This window comes from Pipra filicauda, unplaced genomic scaffold, assembly GCF_003945595.2.
Source record: "Pipra filicauda isolate LSUMZ 115617 unplaced genomic scaffold, ASM394559v2 scaffold400_size1120237_pilon, whole genome shotgun sequence".
Lineage (NCBI taxonomy): Eukaryota > Metazoa > Chordata > Aves > Passeriformes > Pipridae > Pipra > Pipra filicauda.
Window position 1 is genome coordinate 327,377 of NW_024104533.1, and position 20,889 is coordinate 348,265.

General features: G+C 40.2%; 1 protein-coding gene across 7 annotated transcripts in view; it reads left to right on the top strand.

The window, feature by feature from the left end:
- The window catches only part of TPD52 (tumor protein D52), a 118,702-nt gene that overhangs the window by 17,921 nt on the left and 79,892 nt on the right, over positions 1-20,889 (top strand). For 2 of the 7 annotated variants that reach the window (XM_027750504.2, XM_027750513.2), the window contains 6 exons: positions 10,897-11,012; positions 12,676-12,824; positions 13,729-13,830; positions 14,876-14,902; positions 19,192-19,233; positions 20,625-20,673. In XM_027750504.2, coding sequence (XP_027606305.1) covers positions 10,897-11,012; positions 12,676-12,824; positions 13,729-13,830; positions 14,876-14,902; positions 19,192-19,233; positions 20,625-20,673 — 485 coding nt within the window. Of the gene's footprint in view, positions 1-5,359; positions 5,884-10,896; positions 11,013-12,675; positions 12,825-13,728; positions 13,831-13,917; positions 14,028-14,875; positions 14,903-19,191; positions 19,234-20,624; positions 20,674-20,889 lie in introns of those variants that run through there. The other 5 variants (XR_005565018.1, XM_027750477.2, XM_027750486.2 and 2 more) reach the window with 5 other exon arrangements.

Below are 20,889 nucleotides of genomic sequence, written 5' to 3' on the forward strand. Positions count from 1 at the left end.
GGGACTTCTGCCTAACAATAATCTTAAAAGTGCTGGAACACTTATAAGGTAATAGAGAATGAATACAGAGAATTTTATCTGATATGAATGGGTTAAGAGTCTTACTGTGGTATCAGCTTGTCTAATGGCAAAATATGCTGAAGTGTGGATCTACTCCCTCACAAGATTTCAGGAAATTAGTCTGAGTTTATAATTGGATTGAGAGGAGGAGAGAACTGCTGTCTTTGTAAGACGTGTCAGCTGTCTGAAGTACTGCTGTCTGAAGTACTGTGTACTGAGACTTTGGTTTAAGAAAAGAGCAATACTAGCAATCCCATGATCCTTACCTGTAATTTTCAGAAGCATTTGTGTTGCTGGGAGAAACGTTTTGGGAGAATACTGATCATTATAAGAGGTGGTGGTTGTTGGTGATGGGTTTTTTGCTTGGGTTTTTGTTTGTTTGTTTGTTTGTTTGTTTTAATAAGAGTAAGTGAAGGCAGCATTCAGGCTTAACAAAATGCTGGAGAAGATATTTCTGTACAAAGAAGCATACTGGACAATGCAGTTGCATCAGGGAGAGCTTGTCCAGAGAAAGCATGTGGTGGGAGTCTGAAGTAATGAGACTGATATCGTGGTGTTGAGTTGGATTCTGCTAGAAGACAGCAAGCCACATTCTGCTGGCCATTACTAACAGGGCTGCAGAAGCCTGGGCTCATACTGTTCAGGAATTGCTGTAGCTGTGCACCTGCATTCATGTTGTGCTCTCTGAGGGCTGAAAGAGGTGTCTGCTGTTAAAGGGAGGGGAGAGAGCACAATGTGAAAATGGGAGCATTAATGTATGAATTTCAGGCTTGCTTAGTGTTTGTGCTTCTGTCCTATTGCTTCATGGCATCTTTCTCTCTTAATGCAGTTTTAAGGCCTTGGATCAGGTGCTGAAAGGGTTTACTTATCTGTAAACTAGTAAGACTTAGAAGATCAAATTGATGCTACAGAACCTAGATTGGCTTAAGATGCTTAAGTAGCTTTATGGCTCTTAAAATGGCTTATGCCTTATAAAACTCAGAGTGAGGAGAGGAGCCTGACTGTTGCTGCCTGATTGGGATCTACCTGTAAAACCTGGGGCTGGTGGAAGACCTGGCTGGAAGTATTTGCCCCAGCCAGTTACTGGAAGGTCTCTGGTCAGTCTTGCCTCTTATTAATCTGCAGGAAATGAAATTCAAACCAACTATAGGCTGAGCAGGCAGTTCAATCTTAACAGTCGATCTTGAAAGAAGAGATTAAATCTTTTTGTTATGCCCTCCAAACAGCAAGCACTTCTTCCACCTTTTCTCCCTCTTTGTCAACAAACTCTTCCCCTCATCTTCCCCCATCCTCTTTTGCTGATTTAAGTGCTGGAGTCATGATAGCCTTGCCAAAAGTGTGGACTCTGGGGCACAAGTTTGGCATCTCCATGCATAAACAGGACACAAACGAAGGATGTTTGAGATGGGAACGATGTGGCTACGTAACAGCAGAACTCAGATTAGGTACAGACCTTGCGGATTGGTTATTCAGGTAGTTATTTGTCCAAAGTATTGTTTGAATCATGTCCTAGGGTAGCCTCTGCACTTCTCCCATCCTGAGGCATTAGTGGCAGCCTTTCTATTTTGAATTTCAGTCTTTGTTTGAAACGCTACTGAAAACATAGCTCAGTTTCTTCAAACCACAGAGATTGTATTCAGTCATTCTTGAGCAGGGTTTTGTTTCTCTAGGGAAAGAGGGATATAACTTCTTCATGTATGAACAAACTATTGTTCTGCTAGACCTAAATGTGGGAAAAATAGCTTCTCTGCAAGGATACCATAACATCCCTGCTTAATAACCATTACGGTAGAAGTGCTTTAATACTATATTGCTGTGCTTAGACTGTTGCTGGAGTCTTGAGCTCGTGTGGAAACTGCACATCGGGGTAGCAAGTGATATCTGAAGGAAGAAAAATGTCTCAGACTAGACAGGCAAATATATGGTGAAAAGTGTTTGCTCAAACTTAGCAGCTTTTCCAGTTCCCTCCCTTATGATTCATGAGTTGCACAATCTGTGCTGACTGTTGGTGCTAAATAGTTACCTGGGAAGGCTTTAAGCACACTCTCTAACCTTAACAGAGGAGATTACAACATGATTAGTGGTAGGAATTGTGATGGTAATGCTTTGCTGAGGCTTGGTGAGCCTTCCTGAGCCACTTTGTGACATTCAGTTGAACTTGTCAGTAATTGGTTCAAGCATCCTTGACAGAAGGTATCTACCTTCATGCCAGTCTGTCAAACACCAATGGCATAGATGGCTTAAGTACTAACCTCTTAGTTATCCTGAGACATTAAGGGCAAACGAGTGCTTGTTCTGGAACAAAAAAATCTTCAGTTTTAATCTGTTGCATAGTAAGCAAAACCCCACTGCTACTTTTCTTTGGAGCAGGTGCGTCCTTAGGCTTCAGGATTTTTTCAGGTAGTGGCTTACAGCTGGTACCTGCAGTAACAACCAAGGTACGCAGTAAAACTGAATTAGCAGTGCAGGGCCAAAGAACAAAGATACTTGAGCAGGCACAGTAAGTACTCTAAGCCATGTAACAGAAGTTTAAACTTAAGTTTCAGCTCTAAAATGTGTGTCTTGCCCAGGGTAGGCAGGGTCCACCTCCAGCCAGCTGCATGTGCTCTGAATTACTGTGAAGAGGAGGAAGCCCATCCAACAGGATATTTTGGTCATGGGAGGGCCATTTAGAAAGGCCTCATAACAAGGCAGTTTTCATAGTTTAGAGAAATCTTCATTCTTGTCATTGCCTAGCTATATTCAACCTGTTGAGAGCTGCTAAACTGGTCAAAAAGCTTCACACAGCAGAGCAAAACCTTGCTTTCTTTTTCCTTGTGGCTGCTGTTTGTCATCCCCATCCCGCTTTGTTTCCTTGGGCCATCACTTTAATTTAGAAAGTTCCTCAGAGATTCATTCCTCCTCCAAATGCACCACACTAACAGCTATCGGGGCCTATCTACATCAGAGTGAAGGCCATCAGACTTCCTGAAGTGATGAGGAAGAAGCTTGTTCAGTGAGACAGCTTCTTTCATCACGAGGTAGGATTTGTAGCTGAGGAAGTGAGGAGCAACACTCCTGTTAACTTCTACAGATAAGAGAGCAGGAGGCTGACGTGTTTAGGTGATGTGTTTGGGATGTGCTGTAGCAACCTGTCTGTGTGGCCACTATAAACAAGATTAGTCTGAGCAAAGGTGGTAATTAGAAGTTAGAAGTGCTTTCATGGTCCCTCTTTTGGCAATGATCTTAGGACAGTAATATTTCTAAAAACTAGAGATTGTCTTGGCTGACTTCTGGGCTTGTGCTCAGGTAAGTCAGGGCAAAAGCAGAAGTCAGTCTCTCACGTGGAGGCTCAGATTTGTAGTTCAGCAAATCTTCCCTGTAAGCCAAATGTACATTCCAGCAGTGGGCCACATCCTGTGCATGTCTCTTTGACTACACTGAAGATGTATTGGAAAATTTGGCCCGTCCACACTTCTGTCTGTAGAGGGGGCAGGCCAGGCCAGGTCAGTGGTCTGGGACTGGCAATCCAGATGTGTCTATAGGGACATGAAAATAACTTTTGCACAATAAAGATGCAGTACCAGATTTTTTTGAATGGATGGTAAGGGGTAAAGCTGAGTGCAGGGAATTTCCTGAAAAAGATAAGAATGTAAGTGTTGGTTCCAGTAAATGCCCTTGGCCAGGAAATGGTATTCTTGATTGTTAGCAGGGATCAACAGATCTTCATAAGGGGTTTTTTCCCTATAGTAGCTACTTGCAGTTGTAGCCTGCTAGCATTGACTGGTGTTACACTGAATGATTCTCTAACGTTGGGGAAAAAGTCCTAGGGGGTAGCCTCACCTTCTCTCTCTCTTTCTGTGTCGGGAGAGTGAAGGTAGAAACACACAGCTCTTTGTGTGCCATGTCTGATAACTTGTCATTTTGCCTAATCCAGTTAGTACAACTACTGCCTGAGCTTTCTGGACAGAAGGCAGTCCTTGACTGTTGAGTCACACGAGGGAAAGCTGCAAAGCAGAATCGGTAGCTATTCATATTAGTGAGCTTGGTTAGTAGAGTATATCATTACTGTAGCTATGTTACAGCTCTCTGCTGCCTTTGGATACTTAAACTAGAATCTGTGACCAAAGCTTTGACCTTTGTCAGGTGAACTTTGCAGTATTTCTGGCAGATGCTACAGCCACGTGTCAGAAATGCAGAAGGGCATTACATTTTCTTTTCAGTGGGTTTGGAAAATAGCAGAGACCTGTCTTTCAGGCTCCAGCACTCTCATTGTTATAAGCCTGCAGGTAGTCTGCACCAGAAGCCAATGTAGGTCTGCATCCTAAAGGAACTGCTCTTTAATTAGCTGGAAGGTCTGTTCCCATGCCTGCTGACTGCAGTGGAAATGGAAAGTTAAAACTTCAGAAGGGATATACTTTCTTGTAGGCCCAGGGAACACACTGCCCGGACTTGACTTAGGTATGCTGCAATGCTCCTTCACTTTTCCAGAATAATGTCTCTAATCAGCTCTGTCTGAATACATCACTCTTATGGTGGAGGAAAAGATTAACTTCCTTTTGATTGTGCTCCTCTGTGTGCAGGCTGCAGTGAAGATCCCAGGTGAAGGTGTGAAGGGAGGATATCATTGCTTAGCTGTAAAGGTGATCTACACTGCTAGTGAGCTTGTGTTTTCAGTGAAAGAACCTGACCTTGGATGAAAAATTAAAAAAAAAAAGTGAAGCACTGCAAAACTGTGCTGAGTGCCTCTTTTAGGTAAGAAGCATTTCTGCTTCCCAGGGTTAAATCTTAAACCCCCAGTCAGATGGCTTATGTAAGTTGATCTTTCTTTATTGTATACATGTCAAAACATAAATACATGTCATCAGGCGATGCATTTCAGTGTTACTGGTTCCTGGCATAACTGGCTGTTCTAAATGGTGCTGGTTGAAGCACTAAGGACATAGGGCAGTGCACTTAAATAATTTTTTTTTTTTTTTTAAACGAACAAAGAAAACCTCAAAAAACCCTCAGACCAGATATGTTTAACCTCGTGGGCAAAATCATAATGCACATTAGCACGTTAGTCAAAAAACCTCGGTGGTGTTTATAGCCCAGCCTTCAGAGAGGAGTGCTGCTCTCCTATTCTGGGCTTGCACTGCAGTGTGATACCTGGGCAGCAGAGACTAGATTCTCACTGCTGGTTATTACACTGATGGAAGCAGCTGGAGAAATGGTTAGGCACGCAGAATTTTCCATTAATCAGAGGAAAAAGTCCAACACAGATGGTATATAGGATAGATTATGGCTGGTAATCCTTTTGTGTCCTAGAAGATTAAGGATATCCTGGTGTAGCTGAAGTCAGCTGACCTTTTTTTATTTAAATGATTGAAAATTCTTGAAGCAGTCCTGCAGAGGACCAGGGCTCTTCCAGAACCCACAAGCCGGGTGCACTGTGAATGTTTGTTAAAGGAACGGTCTGTTTAAGTCCAGCCCCAGTTACAAATTTACAGGAACTTCACTTCGTGCCATGTAAACAGCAGCAGCTACAAGATGGCTAAGAAGTCACTTGCTAGACAGCTCTATTGTATGTAACAGAGCTGAATTTTAAGAGGAGGTACAGTGAGCGTCATGTGAAGAAATGGAGGGTTTGTGAATCCTGCTGTCCGGGTCGCCCCAGGAAGCGAAGATGAATGCTTCAGTGGAAGAAGAGGATGGCTGCGCGCTCTGAATTGTCTGGCATGGATCTCTATGAGGATTACAAATCACCCTTCGATTTCAATGCTGGAGTGAACAGAAATTATCTTTACTTGTCGCCTAGCATAAACCTGTCTCCACCTGGATCACCTACACTGGTGAAGTCTGGTAACTTCCTTCTCTTCCTTTTTCAAAATCTCTGCAAGAAAAGCGTAGTGATTATAATATGTAAAAAGAAACTTCTCAAATGAGAGTTGACCTGCTGTTAATTCTGATAGTTTATTAGCTTCAGTGTGTCATGTAGGTAATATGTCATGTGCTATGCATTTACCAGCTTTACCTTGTTATTTCTTCAGTAGAGAGGCAGTTTGAGGGAAAAGGAAGTGAGCAAAAAGAATAAGGAACAAAAAGGCAACTTCTGCAAGACTGGAGTAATTGGCTTAGTTTGACTATTAGCTTTTTGGACAGGGGGACTAGGAATTGCATTTTTAGTAGGAGTTCAGAGCTCTGTATAGTCTAAAATCTGCTTTTGCCTTAGTACTGAAAATCTCACTGATGAACAAAGTTGCCCTCTTTTACCTTTACTCTGTTCAACCTGATATTTAAAATGGTGTAAATCTTAAACCTGCAGATATTAATTGCGCTTATGCTCCCCTGTGCTGTGCTGCAGTGGCTTCCATCTAGTGCTTAACCCTACTAGTTTCTAGCTGCTAACCTGTTGTACAGAACACCTGCAGCCATGTCTCCCAACACATCCTAGTCTGGTGTTATTATCTTTACTTTCCGTTCCTTGCTACCACATGTCATCTTCCAGAGTAATTTTAAATATAGAAAGCTTAGACCTACTTCAGGTGTGGCAAAGGAAAGTTACAAGGGTGTTACAAGTTACAAGTTTTTTTGGTGGATCTGTTCTTTAAAATCTTAAAGCGAGGTGCATCCCTTGGGGAACCTCTGTGTGAAATAAACCAACCCCCTTGGTGAATCTGACAAACCGGGGCTTCTGGGAATAGTTTTCAGCTTTCACTTTTGCAATTACTGCATCTCCCACCTTTTCTAAAGGAGTGGGGGAGCAGTCCTCTGTATCAAGTGGTGATGCATCACCATAACCACCAGCCTTTGCTGGGCTTTTTTTATTTTTCATTCCCTTTGAATGATTAGCGTTTGGCAGAAGCCCAAGAGCTTTCTCACCTAAATTCAAGAATTATGTATCACTTTGGCTTTTTCTCTGAGAAATGGGAAGTACTTAAATTTGATTCTTCATATATATTGTAAAATAAATATTCCCTGTAGTACTGTACCTTACTCAAATGTTGGAGCGATCTTACAATCCTGTAACAGCTTGTTCTCCTGAACTGTAACAACCACCTTTTTTCTTTAGCTTTGCCAACTTTATAGTGATAGCCAAAATGCTCATTCTGAGTGCCTGACACAGAATATGTGGTCTAAGGAGAAAGCTTTGTGGAGTCCACCCCCCCACCCCAAGGCTGTTCATCCGAAATGACCCGGATTTCCTTAAACTGCCTGTGTTTGCTGCTGATCTCTGAATTCAGGCCAGAAAGAGGCAGGAACTTCTGGTCAAAATAGAACATGAACTTGGGTTGAAACTGACCAAAGGAAACCCCCAAATCAGAAAAACTGAGTGTAAATCGAATTACTCTAATGCTTTGCCTACCCTGGCAGGATGATAGAGACTTAAGTGCCATTTCCCTGAACTGGGGACAACTGAACAACAAACCTGTTCATGTCTTTATTCGGTTCACTTAAGTAGATCTAATAAAGTGCTGGGTTAATATGCCAATCTTAGAAATACAGACCTGAAAACTGACCTTTAAACTGGGTAAGTTTTCTCAATATTATGTATTTCCAATTTTTCCCCACAAATTTAAGTTTTACTCTGTTTAAGAGTTTGAGATGTGAAATGTTCAGCTAAACTTGGTTATAGCAATCAGAATACCAAATAACTGAATTTTAAGTCCTTTGCAGCATGAAGATGCAAGGAAGGGTAACAAGTTGGAAACGATTATAATAACAATTATACATAACAGTATAAAATAATAATAACAGCAGTTCCATTGGTGGAAAAAGACCACAAGTAAGAAATGCTTTCTTAATAATAGTTTGAGCAGAAGTATTTCCATCTCTTGGCTGACTGCTAGTTTCTTGCCCCACACCCCATGGAAAGATCTAAGGTGGGCTGTGCACCTTTTCTTACCAAGCTTTCTTGAAGCCAGGATCTTGCTGGCAGTCAGCCCTACATTATGGGTTAAATTTGGATTGTAGCCACACCATTGTGGAGGTGTGTGAGTTGTTACCTGTGTAGACAACTGGTCCTTGGTCAGATGGTTTAGCACTTCCCAATGAATGAATGAGCCCTGTGTCCTGCAAGCACTGAACTGAGGAATGGGAGTAAAGTGAACAGAGAGGTGAACAGTGACAGGGGATGAGAGGGGAGGTGCCAGAATAAATACTGATGGGAAGGTGTTTGCATACTTCATATGGAGCTCAAGAAAAAGTAATAAATGGAAGGGGGTCAGAAGGCAAAGAGAGGAGAGAAGACCTGGTCATATGTGCAGGGTGAGCTATGAAGGACTCAAAGTAGCAGTGATTTCCTGTCTTCCTAAAAGATCTAGAAATGGGAAGGGAAGGAGAGATCATTCCCTTGCATCTTAGCATTGTGTCTTAAATTCAGTGTAGTAGGCAAGAAGCAGCACAAACTTTCTTAAAAAAACAGTTTTCCAAAGACAAGGTACATTCCCAAAGCAGAAGCTATTGCTGTGGGGGACAATCCAGCGTGTTTTCCTGCTGGTGGATTCACTTGATCTATTTTTGGTGATATAATCCAGATGACTCTTCATAATCGGATTGAACAGACTTTCAGCTGGATGTACTAATGCTCTTGGAGTCCGTGTGGCCTTTGGTACTTGCAAACTTTCAGAAATGACTTTTGTGACAGCAAGCTCTGTGGTCCCTGAAGGGCATGCAGATGAGAACAAGATCAGGAGTTGTAGGTGCACGTACTGGGAGGTTGGAGGGTGTCAGGGGAAAATGCAGTTTGCATTGTTAGTTACCTTCATAGAGGCACGTGTAATTAATAGATTAAATAGGAAGTTGACAAAAAGGTGTGGCATTCTTAATTGTTAAGAAAAGGAAATATGTTGATGTATAAACAAAAAATTATCTAGTTTTGTGACATGAGCCATAATACTTTTTTTCAGGTGCTGCAGTGCTGTGCTTTGGTTTGGGCATTAGACTTTAAGTTCTTTCTACCTTAGATTTCTACCAGAAAATAGTGTCTTGGGAAACCCATAGGACCTACACATTGTTTGTGTAGAAGACACATGTAAATCTCTGAGAAAATGTGGCATAGATCTCAGGAATAAATGCAGAATGGAGTTTCATCTTCTTTCTCTTTGCTTCCTCCTCAGTGTATTCCGTGGTAACAGCATTTACAAATGTTCTGCCCATATGGCAGTGTGGTTTTAGAGGATAAGTATTCTGGATACAAATACAGGCAGAAAATATAACTGTTTTGGTAAGAATTTGTGGTATTGAGCTTTACTTGAGTTCAGTAACTTGGTCAAGAACAAGGCTGCTGCTTTTCTTAGACTGGACAGCTGCTAGCAGCATGTTTCATAGAATACTTACAACTCATTACAGACACACAGAATCTTTTTTTCCCCTGACTTTTCAGTTGATTGTGATGTTGATATCAAACCTCACAGCAAAATCATAGGGGTGATCTCTTTGAAAATTAAGGAGTTTTTGGATTCCCAGACTAAATGATAGTATGAAGTGCCACCAGAAACTGCTGAAATGAGGATGGAATTTTGTATGTTAAATTACTGTAGTGATTAATAGGAAACATTACTTAATGTGTCCTCAATTTAGATGAATTATATATTTATATACATGTATACACATGTATGTATACATACACACACACTCACCTTCTCTCCTTTTTAACAAACAATCCTATTTTTTTTCTCTTTTATTTTAAGATTTTTATTTAATTTCTTTTTTATTATCATTAAAGCTATTTTACCTCTTGAATAGAGAATTACTTCTGGGAAACCACAACCATTCTAGCATGCAGTCTCCCTACAAACTAGTCTCTCTGCAATTAGAACAGAATTCCTTAATTCTGGCAAACTCTATGTTAAAGCGTCAGCCACAGAGATTCAAAATGGGAAATCATTTGCTGTAAATTTTGTTTGTTGCATTAAAAGGTGTTTAAAGTGATCTTACTGCAAGCACTAAGGACTAAGAATAAAGGAATCTTACAAGTGAATGCACCGTGATAATACAAATAATATCATCCTCCTTCCTTTCCCTGAAGCTGTGAAAGCAAAATTAAGGAAGACTGTAGGGATATTTGTGCTTTATATAGGAGTTTGGCAGAGTTTTGGTTTCTGGGTTTGGAAGGGGAAGAGACAGCAGTGTGAGTGGATGCACATCCTCCTCAGTCCCTTCTCAGCACTCCACTGCTTTGTCTAAAGTGACAGCCTTTTGCTCCATCTCTGGGCTTCTCATTTGTCGTAATGTCCAGGTGCAAATCAGCAGCTTACTTCTTGTTCCATGATATCTGCCACTTTCTAGCCACAGAGGTCCCAGTTACTAGGGATGAGAGAGGTTGAACAGGGTACAGAGGAAGAGTTTGTACTTGCAGTGCAATATTTTTCTCCACTGTTGCGAACCTTGCTTGTTGCCAAGGCTGCTCCCAGTGTGCTCGTTTTTAAATCTGATCCAGAAAGTGGTAAGGGAGGGAGCGTCTGCATTGACCTTGAGCACCTCCTGTGCTGCCAGAGTTTCTGTGCCAGATGAGTGAGAGATCAGAGTGCACAGAGACTCCTGGGCAGAGGTTGTGTAGGAAACACTGGTTGGGACATAGGATTCTGCACCTTGGTGTCTCTCAGAGAGTAGTGGGATGTGTTGTTCTCAACATGTTCCCAGTCTCCTATTACAGCAGCAGTTGCAATTATATTGAGCTTTAATGCAGCTTGATAGAATGAAGTGTAAAATGCCTTTAGTTTCCTGTATGCAGTAGCACTTGAGGAGCATGACTTTGGTGTCCTCTCATCAGTTTTCTTTGTTCCCTGGCACAAAAGGGCTGTATGCTAACATTAGCTGCTGTTTGGCAGCTGTTTGTGGTAATCTGACTTTAAATGCTTTATTCACCTCAAGGGCTGCTGAGAAGTGACTCTATACCTGAGGTTGGAGAGGATGCTGCTGCTACAGTCAGTATGGCAGAAACACTCTCCGAAGAAGAACAGGAAGAGCTAAGAAAAGAGCTTGCCAAGGTAATTCTTTTGCAAATAGCTCTTAAACTTATTTTGAGAATGAAAATCTGGGATAATGCTGTCTTTGAACATACAGTTAATGCTTTGCATAGTTATTCTGTGAGTGTCTAAAGCCCTGTATGACACTCCTTTGTATTGCGGGAGGGAAAGGGAAGGTGTCAAAGAGAAAAGAACAGCCAGTTCTAGCGAGGGGGAATTAAGCTGGAAGTGCTGAGTGTACAGATCTTAAACCAAGATGCATAAATATCTAACCCTTTGTTTCCCTCAAGTGAGAAGTGGGTAAGTAAGCAGTCAAAGAGAATGTTGTCGGGAGCCAACATTGTTGTCTCAACTGTCGTGGAGTAATTAAAGCTGTTTCTTTCATGAAGAATGCTTTACTGTGTAGCCACTGTTTTGCTAATGTCTAACCACGTTACCCTTCCTGTCCGTGGCAGAATTTTTTTAAGAGCAGGTTAAAGTAGCACTCTGAAGGATAGTCAAGTATTCAAACCTGAGACATGCATTTCAAAAGTTGTCAAAGTCAAGCTTTTTTGGGCTGCCAGTCTTTTGTTTTAGTAGCTCTGTGTGACTTTAGGACGTAATAAAAGACATTGACTTAAACCTAAGGTTGGCAAACAAAGGTTAGCTGTGAATTAAGCACATTTAATGCAGTCTTGTATTTGGTAGTCCTGAGTATCATTTAATGCCAAAGATTGTGAGGGTAGTCTGGTCCTACTAGGGTGTGTTACTGGACTTCAGACAGATATGCAAAAAACAAAGGTGCATTGAAGATACTGGTGTTTTCTCAAAGGAACTTAAATGAGTGGGCAGCCTGATACTCTAAAGTGAGGTGATCCTGCCTGGATGAGGAAGTAGGGTTGGAGGTATGCCCCAGCTTTTGGACACACAGCCTTAGTGCCTCTGTCACATCTATATAGCTCACAGGATGGCATAGTAGAACTGTTTCGACATCCCTAGTCATGATCTGATCATGCTTCTGGAAGAGGTGTAAGTGAGCATCTGAGTAAAGAGGGAACAATATAGTTTTCTAGTTGCAGAGCAGCTGCTATGTACCTGTTGTGTGTTTGTGTGGGTTTTAACTACTCAGTCTGCCACCATTTCCACCCCTGATCTGAGGAAGGCACTCCTGTGGCTGGATCCAGTCTCAGTTGCTGGCTTAAGCCACAAAAGAACCTTTCTGTTTGAGCAAGGATACAAAACTTGTGCATGGGTCAGACATGCTCTGAGCTTCCTGACACTGGTCACACATTGGTATCTCTTGTGACGTGGAAGTAGAATACAGGCTTGGCGATTGTCCCAGGTTTGACTAATCTTCAAGCTTTTACATATCGTAGGTAATGATTTCTAAGTATACAGTCTTTTAGTTACTAACGTACATATTCCAGTAACAGCTAGCTGCAGATAGATTACTTTCTCAGTAGCTCTTGTTGTAGACTATGTTGGATTTCCCTTTTAGTATTTAGAAATCCCAAATGTTCGTTCGCGAAGCCCAGCCATGATGTGATGATGATGATGATGATGATTTAGAAATGACTGTGAGGCAATGTAAAAAACCTGTTAGCCCTCCCGGTACTGATGTCTAATAGATGTTTTAAAGAATACATAGTTAAATGGCTGGGTATATTGCTTGTTAACTTACTTCTCATCAACTCTCCTGTCACAGGTGGAAGAAGAAATCCAGACGCTCTCACAAGTGCTAGCTGCCAAAGAGAAACATCTAGCAGAGATCAAGAGAAAGCTGGGAATTAACTCCCTACAGGAACTAAGGCAGAATATTACCAAAAGCTGGCAAGATGTTACATCAACCACGGCGTATGTACCAGTTCATGATGATTGTGTAGGCTGTTGAGGTGAAAACTGTTTAGTTCTTGTGTCGTGTCTAAACCCTTTGTGCTTGTGAAGTGAGGTGAGTGTAGATAAGACAAAGTTAAGTTGCACTAAAACTTAGCTGGATAAATCAACATAGTTTTTTTTAAAGAAGGACAGCGCTAGTCATATCTCATGCGAAAGAATGACTGTAATGCAGGCTATTCTTACACGCTTTTTTTGTTTGACAGATCTGAGATACCATTATTGAGATACCAAGGTGTCCTGAGTCCAACAGATTACCCTTCTTTTCCAACCTGAAAAATTATTGTAAACTGAGCTCATGCAGGAAGAGTGCACTGTCACAGTTACTGTTCTTGCTAAACACAACTGTTAGCCTAAAGTTTAGAGCGAGCTGCCTTCTGCAATTGATGACTACACAGAATGTAACAGGATGTACCTCAGACATTTTATGGTGAAGTTTATTGGCAGAACTGCTTGGTACAAAAAGTCAGACACTTGGCACAAAAACTAGATGTTTTTCAGTGTGTGTGCATAGCGTTGTTTTCTTGAGTCTTATTTTCTTTCGAGGGTTTTTTTTTTTTTTTTTTTGTTTTTTGTTGTTGTTGTTGTTGTTGGTCGGGGTGGTTTTTTGTGTGGGTTTATTTTATTTTTTGGCAAGTCCTACAATAGCAGATAGTGTCTCTTCTGGTAGGTTCATATTGGTAAACCTCAAGTCAGTGGTGGCAGAGATGCTGTAGCTAGAAAGGACTGCAATCTCTTAAGTAGGTTGTCCATTAGACCCCAAAACTGAAGTATACCTCTGTATTTGATACAAATGTACATACACTAAAAGATTCCTTATGTGTTCTATTAAAATAACTAAAAACTAAATTTTGTTTGAGCACAGGTATAAGAGAACATCAGAAACCCTGTCTCAGGCTGGTCAGAAGGCTTCTGCTGCTTTTTCTTCTGTTGGTTCAGTAATAACCAAGAAGTTTGAAGATGTCAGGTAGGTTTCTTTAGCTTTTTGCAAGTAGTTGCAATTTTTATTTAAGCAGGTAATCACTGAAATAAATTTTTGTTGTTCACATACTAGTACCTCTAGAAGTTAATCTATCAAGAGCCCTCAGCATCTGTTTTAGGAGAGCTAAGAGACTTGCTGCAAAATCTGCTTGTACGTCCTCACTGATGCAGAAGAGTTCTGTGGTGTGTACTTTAAATATGCGAGAGAAACAATGTATGCCACAACCTCCACTACTGCTCTTACTTTTCTGGTGTGATTGCAGGTGACAGTGTCTCTGCCTGCCTCTCTGATGCACATAGCACTGTCATTTCTCTTCTCTGACTTTCTCAGCTTGTGGAATGCTATATTTAGACAACTAATATCTTTAACTGTTTGTGGTTTGACAGTTTGTTTTTGTTGTTTGGGTGTTTTGTTTTGTTTGTTGGTTTTTTTTTGTTTTGTCTTGTGTGTGTATTCCTTCCAGATGTGTTTTATTTTTTTGTAAGCTATTCTGCCTCATAGAAGTGGCTTGATTTTATTACATTTTTAAGAGATTATTAGCACTTTTAAATTCTTAACTATCGTTAGCATACAACATATTTTGACTTTGTGTCAAATGACACAAATGCCAGCCCTTCATGCACATTAGGTAAGTCTTGTGGTCATTTTTAGCACTGTTGCGAGTTGCATGCAAAACTCCTGCTGGATGCACTACAGTCAGATGCTTAGCTTACAATTCTTTGATTATGTAATTTTTACTACTGGAGCATAGACAATTAATCATCTTTGCATGTAATTTGTTGTGAATAATGAGTTAAACTTATTTTTCAGTTATTGGGCAAATAAAAATTCACACATTCCAGCAGAATATTGCTGCATTGGAAGCAGTGTAATAAAATCAGCTATCTGTTTTAAAGTGCTGCCATTAACCTCTTGCTTTTTGAAGTCTAGTGAGAAAACACTTTGAGGTGCAGCTACACAGTTACATATTTTTCTTCAGATTTATCAGAACTTCCTTTCTCTCTTTAATGCTTACTCTGGCATTGTGCAGACTACAGGCATTTTCACATTCCTTTAGGTAAGGTGGGCGCAAGAATTGTTTCTGAAACTAAGCATGTAGTCAGACTGTCTCCATTAAAATCTTTAATTAAAAATTTTGTCTGTAGAAGGTAATTTCTTCTTTTGTCCAGTGTTAGTTAATGTAAAACTGAAGCTCTTTTAACATCAGGGAAGATATTTCTTCATGTTTACCTGGTAACTACCCCAGAACATAAAATCTTGAGTATATTTCATAATCAATTAGTCTCTCTTCCTTGTAAGAAAGGAACCCACTAAAATGATTCTACAAGGTTTTTTTGTCAAGAGGCAGAATATGGTGTTGAGGTCAATGGCATGCAGGATTCCTCCTTCTTTGTCTGTACCATGTTTGTGCCGTGACAGAGTAGAAATTTACCCCTTTTTCTGTCTATTACAATAGCTGTTTAGCATTGTGACTCTAACAAAATTACTGGAATCAAAATGTAAACTAGCTTATACATTTCCTGTTCATAGTTTGTCCAGTGAACAGTCCTTGAGTTAATTACTTTAGCAGCATCAGTATTTTAGTTACTTTGTCTGCATTGCCTTTTATCTGCTTAGTCTAAGCAAATATTCAATGTTTTCAGTAGTCAAAATTCCTGTGTAGCAACTTCTGTCCATTGCGTTTCATCCTGTCTATGCGCACCTGAGTCCGGCTTCATCTTTTCTGTACTCTTTCACTAAGTAGCTCAAGACAGCACCAGGATCTCTATAAAGACTAGGGATTTGGCTCCTAGAATACTAACTAGGAGCTATAGCCCTCAGGGAGGAGATGGGTGGTGGCACAGGATGCTCTCTGAAGTGAGCTCAATTTGCTCAGGTATAAGAAGAGCAGCTGGTCTAAAATACGTCCCCTTTAGCATCAGTGAGGTAATGGGAGCCTGGAAGATGTCTCTGTACCTTTGGGATGCAGAGCTCAGCTCCTCACTTTACAGGGTTCATTCACCTTCCTTAAGGCTCTTGGTGTTCTCCTGTTAGTATTAGACTATTGCATTGGACAAGGACAGGCACAGACTCAGAGCTGTCTTCTGTCCTCAGGAATTTAATACATCAAAAGAAGAATGTCCTAATTACTCTAGTTAGTAGCTATGTGGGTGTTGAGTACTCCTTATCAGAAACTGGGCCACTGGGAGGGAATGTAACAATGCCAGAGGAGTCCACACCATTGGTGTGCTTCTTGGGGAGAATCATAGCAATGAAAATTCAAGGTATTGTTATAAATTCAGAAGCAGTGAGGTTTAAAAAATAAAACAAAATTGTGAAAAATTAGTGCTGTTCAAGATCTCAGTTGCACTTGAGCAAGAGACTAAAAACCTTTGAGTTTTTTTGTTTTTCATGAGAACCAAATTCATCTGGGATTCAGCCAGTGAATTCAGGTCCCCGGGTCATGTGACTACTCAAGTCGTGTCTACTTTTAAGACTGCGCAAGTCTGAACTTCAGAAAGTTTTAGCTGCCTAAATTCTTTCCTGGAAATGAGAATTGATGGGCCTGATACTTATTTGAACTAATACTGAATACACAAGTGTGTTTTTATTCTTAAACTCTTAAGTAGCAGCTTCATCGTGGCTATGCTTTCCTTGTATTGTTTTAGTTGAGGGACTTCTCACCTTTAATGGTGTGATTTCTTCTGTGTTGGCCTATTTCTACGTGTTCCATGCAGCAAACATCACATGCAGGTCTTCGTTCTTGCACTGCAAAGTGATTTTGTAGGGAGTTAGAAAAGGGAGTGAGGCAGATGGTGGAGCTGTGAACTTGGAAAGTACTGAAATGGAGGGGAAGGGAGGACTGGTAATGCAATGTCAGTGTGTTGCTTCCTTTTTTTGCTTGTTTCCTCTGCTCTTTGTTATGCTGACATGAACTTTGTTCCTTCTTAGGTTTCTCTTAATACCTTTATTCTCCTTTATAAGAATGTCTTGAAGTTGTGATGAACTAACCTTCCTTGTGTAAGCAACATCAGTATTACGTGCAAAACAACAATAGTACCAAGATGTAGTGCTCTTCAAACTTCTGAGCAATCACGACTTTGCACGTGGCTCCTCCTGCACTGTATCTGTATTATGGAGCAGAAGTCCATCTTTGCCTTGTTCTGAGATTGCAGAATAACTTCCTTTGCTTGCTTTGAAAGTCTGATATATTATCATGGATTCCTAAATATCATCATTCATCAGCTGGAAACTTAACTACTAACAAAGGCACAGGTCCTTGTGCCTTTTCAAAATGTGAGGTAATGTAGTCATGCAAAGGATAAGAAAGATTTTAATGCAATACAAAATACGTGGAAGACTGGAGAGCAACTTAACTGTATCTTTTTTATTAATTGTTTTTTTAAGCGAGGAGTTTGCTTCTGAGCATTGTAAAAAGGGTTTCTCTTTTTCAAACTGCCCAACTTGGTCTAGTTGAGTGAGTGCTTTGATATGGCATTCTGTCTTTTGGGGAAAAAATACAGGTTCTCTTCTTTATAAAGCCTTTCAAGCTTAATTGTGCTTCTTTGCACTGCTTGAAGAACAGGTGATGTTAAAAAAATATCAACTGCATGTATCTAATCCAGTTCTCTTGCAAACCAGGTCACTGTGATAAAACTATCTTATGATGTCATACAAAATGGATACTGAGTGTATATGTAAGTGTGTTGTACAACAGCAAGTAAATCCTTCATGAATGTATGAATAGTTCTTCTATTAAATGATCTCTGATATTAAATTAAACTTCTGTAGAACCTGTTAAAAGATCTGCAGTACACTATAGGTTGCTGTTTTTCAGTGTGAGCAGTTCTACAGTTTGTAAATACATGAATTTCACCCTCTTTAGCCTTAAGCTTCTTGCAGGTTGAGGGGAAGTGGCTGAGCATGACTGGAACTGGTTAGTGTCAGCATAGTTCTGCAATAATGCCTGTCATGTAGCAAGGCCGGAACTTGTAGTAGTCCACATCTCAGTGGGGAATATAAATTACAATCCAGAAGACAATCAGCTTCTCTGTGTTCTGGAAAAGCCTGTGGAAGTCAGTCCTTATGTAAGATGAAACACAGCAGAAATGGGGTTGGGGAAATGGATGAAACGTGGCCGTGCATTACTGATGCGTGTCAGGGAAGCATCTGGCCTTTGTGTATCTGATTCCCAGTGCACTGTATGTACAAATCAATCTATGGTTGTGCATCTGCCCTAAGGGATCCCAGCCTTAAGGGAACTTTTCACTTGTGTAGTTTTCCCGTATCACTCTATTTTACTGATGAGCCTCCAGAAAGAATCTCTTAAAACTCGTTCGGCAATGAACATAGAACTTTTTTGCTTCTGTGAATGTATCTTTCATTGTGCTGAGATACTAATTGAAAGTTTGGAGGTACCTCATATGAGAGAGTTATTTCCCTTCCCTCCCCTTCTCCCCCAGCAACTGCCTGGAAATTATTCTCTTGAAAGACATCGTAAAGCCTAGACAAAATTTGACATTCCAAATATAGTTATGAACATCTGTGATCATCAGTTTTAATAATTTTAAGTTACTACTGCGGTATTTGATAAGAAACATTTAACATATAAGACTTGTTTGTATCAAGAGTAAACAGGGATTTTCTAGATGGAACTAAATTGGATTATAGGTGGTCTTGAGGTTATTTGAGAGCTCCTTAATCTATATCCAGTCACCTTCTATGAGTATGTGTAAACAAGCAGTAACTGTATAGCAACACTAGCTGGTTACAGAAATCCTCCATGAATTTTAGAACACAGAACTAGGACTTTCTCCCTGCCCCCAGCATAAATCTGACCTTGAATACAGATTGATGTGACTGCTCTTGCTAGATAATGTGTATTGACGAGTAGATAATTTGTATTGATGAGTGTGGAAATCTTACACTGAATTGAAATGCAGACCTTCTGAATGTAGGGATAATTCTTTTCGGTAGGAAGGTGAGTTGCTTGATAAGACTCTTGAGTGTTCACTTTCTACTTGATATCATCCAGACTGTAAATGCAGCATGACTCTCATTGCTTGAGAAACTTAATGAGTAGACAGACTGTTGCAGCTAAGCAGAGTAAGTACTAACAAGCATGGCACTTGAATCTCTCTAAAAGGGAAAAAGGTTGTTGCAGCTTTTGCTCTGACATACTTGTGTGTGTGCATGGCTAAGCAATCTAAAAAAGCAAACCCAAGCAGTTACTGTGTAGGACTGTATAAGACTGTTTGGCTGTTTACCAAAGATAGTATCCAGAAGTCAGCTCTCTAAGCCAATTTCTTCTCCATGTAATACTTAAACTAATTTCTTGCTTTCTCTTTTCTTAATGCTGGCACTTAGTATACGCTCCATACAACATTCAATTAGTATGCCTATTATGAGGTAATGTATGTATAATCCACCTGTTGTGTTTATTTTCATGTGTAGAATCAAGTAAAATCTAACTTAAATCAGCTAACATAGGTTTAAAACAAAACCAAAAAATCCACCCCGCTTTGTGATGGATTTCCTGTACTAACATATAGGATAAAGTTTGTTTTATTTCTGTTTATTGGTGGTGGCTATCAACATATGGAATGTGACCAAGTGCAATTCCCTGCTGTTTAGGAAAACTAGAACAACTTTTCCCTGAAAAATTACATTAGAAATGTAATGCTACTAAGTGATTGCAAGTTTAAAAGGCAGTAGCTTGGCATATGTTTTTGAACAATGAAAGTGAGTAAAAAAAATACTATAGTTTCACAAAAAGTCTCTTGGTGACTTGGGGTGCTTGCCTTTTCTCTCCCCTTGCTTGGCACTGTGTCCCTCTATCTCCTGAGAGTCTGGTTTTGATATATGTGTCATTTTGTGCTTTCCCAAGAGAGAGGGTGCTGCTAAATGTGGGTGACCTACACAAATACCAAGCAAAGGGAGAAGAGAAGCTTCAGACTTCTTTTGAAAAAACACCCTTGTCTTTAATATTTATATAATGAATTTTTGTGTCTGTTATGAACCCATAGTCCTGGGGCACTGAAGGCAAGCAATTTCCATCCTGCATAAAGGCAGAAAAAGTGTACAAGCTGCTGCACAAATTTGCACATGGCAGTGACAGCTAGTTGGAGCATTAAGCCACTCTTCTGACCCTAATGGATAATACACTGGCCCTCAGCGTTGGAAATCCCAAGCTGTCCTGCTCTTTGTGTGCAAAACTTACCATTTGTAATTAGAGCTGCCTCTGGCACTTAAAGACAAGGAGGAGTCTCCCTTAAATTTAACGTTAGAAGAAAATGCCACTGTGAACCATGTTTTATTAATTTAACATGTAGCCAATTAAACTTTTTATAGTTTTCCTATAAAAAGTGGAAAAACTCTGCTGAGCTTGCTTCAGCAGTAATGTACTAGGCTAACCAGAAGTGATGACTAAACTTTTTTGAAGAAATCCTTTAAGCCAGAAACCTGTTTGAAATCACTGGTATAATGACCTAAACCTAAAATACTTACTAGTTCTCCCTTCCATGTTGATATGAAGAATCCTTTCGCTGGGCCTGACAGTGTCAGTTGCCAAAGATAAAAGTGAGCCTTCAACTTGAGTATGTTTTAATTTTAGTTTTGTAGTACTTGGGGAGATTCAGAGGTAAACTATTTTTAGGTTACCCTTAAAAACAAGGAAAGAGCCACAGACAAACAAATCTCATGTTCCCATTGGGAAAAAGCAACTGTCTGCTTGTTTTCTGATATTTATAGACTAACCAGATATGGTTCAAATTCTGTGGTTCCTTTTTTTATTTTCCCAGAAATTCTCCTACTTTCAAGTCCTTTGAGGAAAAAGTTGAGAACTTAAAGGTAAGCATTACTAAAACACGGTGATTGTGGAGCTGTGGATGTGGAGAAAAGACTGAAGTAGTTTAAGTGGAAATGATTTCTCTGCCTAATGATTTGTGAATGAAAAAATGTGCTTCCTGCACCTCTTACAGGAGGATACTTCTAACTGGAAGAACTAACAGCCAGCTAAACTGCACAAACAGCTAGTATAAAATACCTAGTATTAGGTAGCCACAA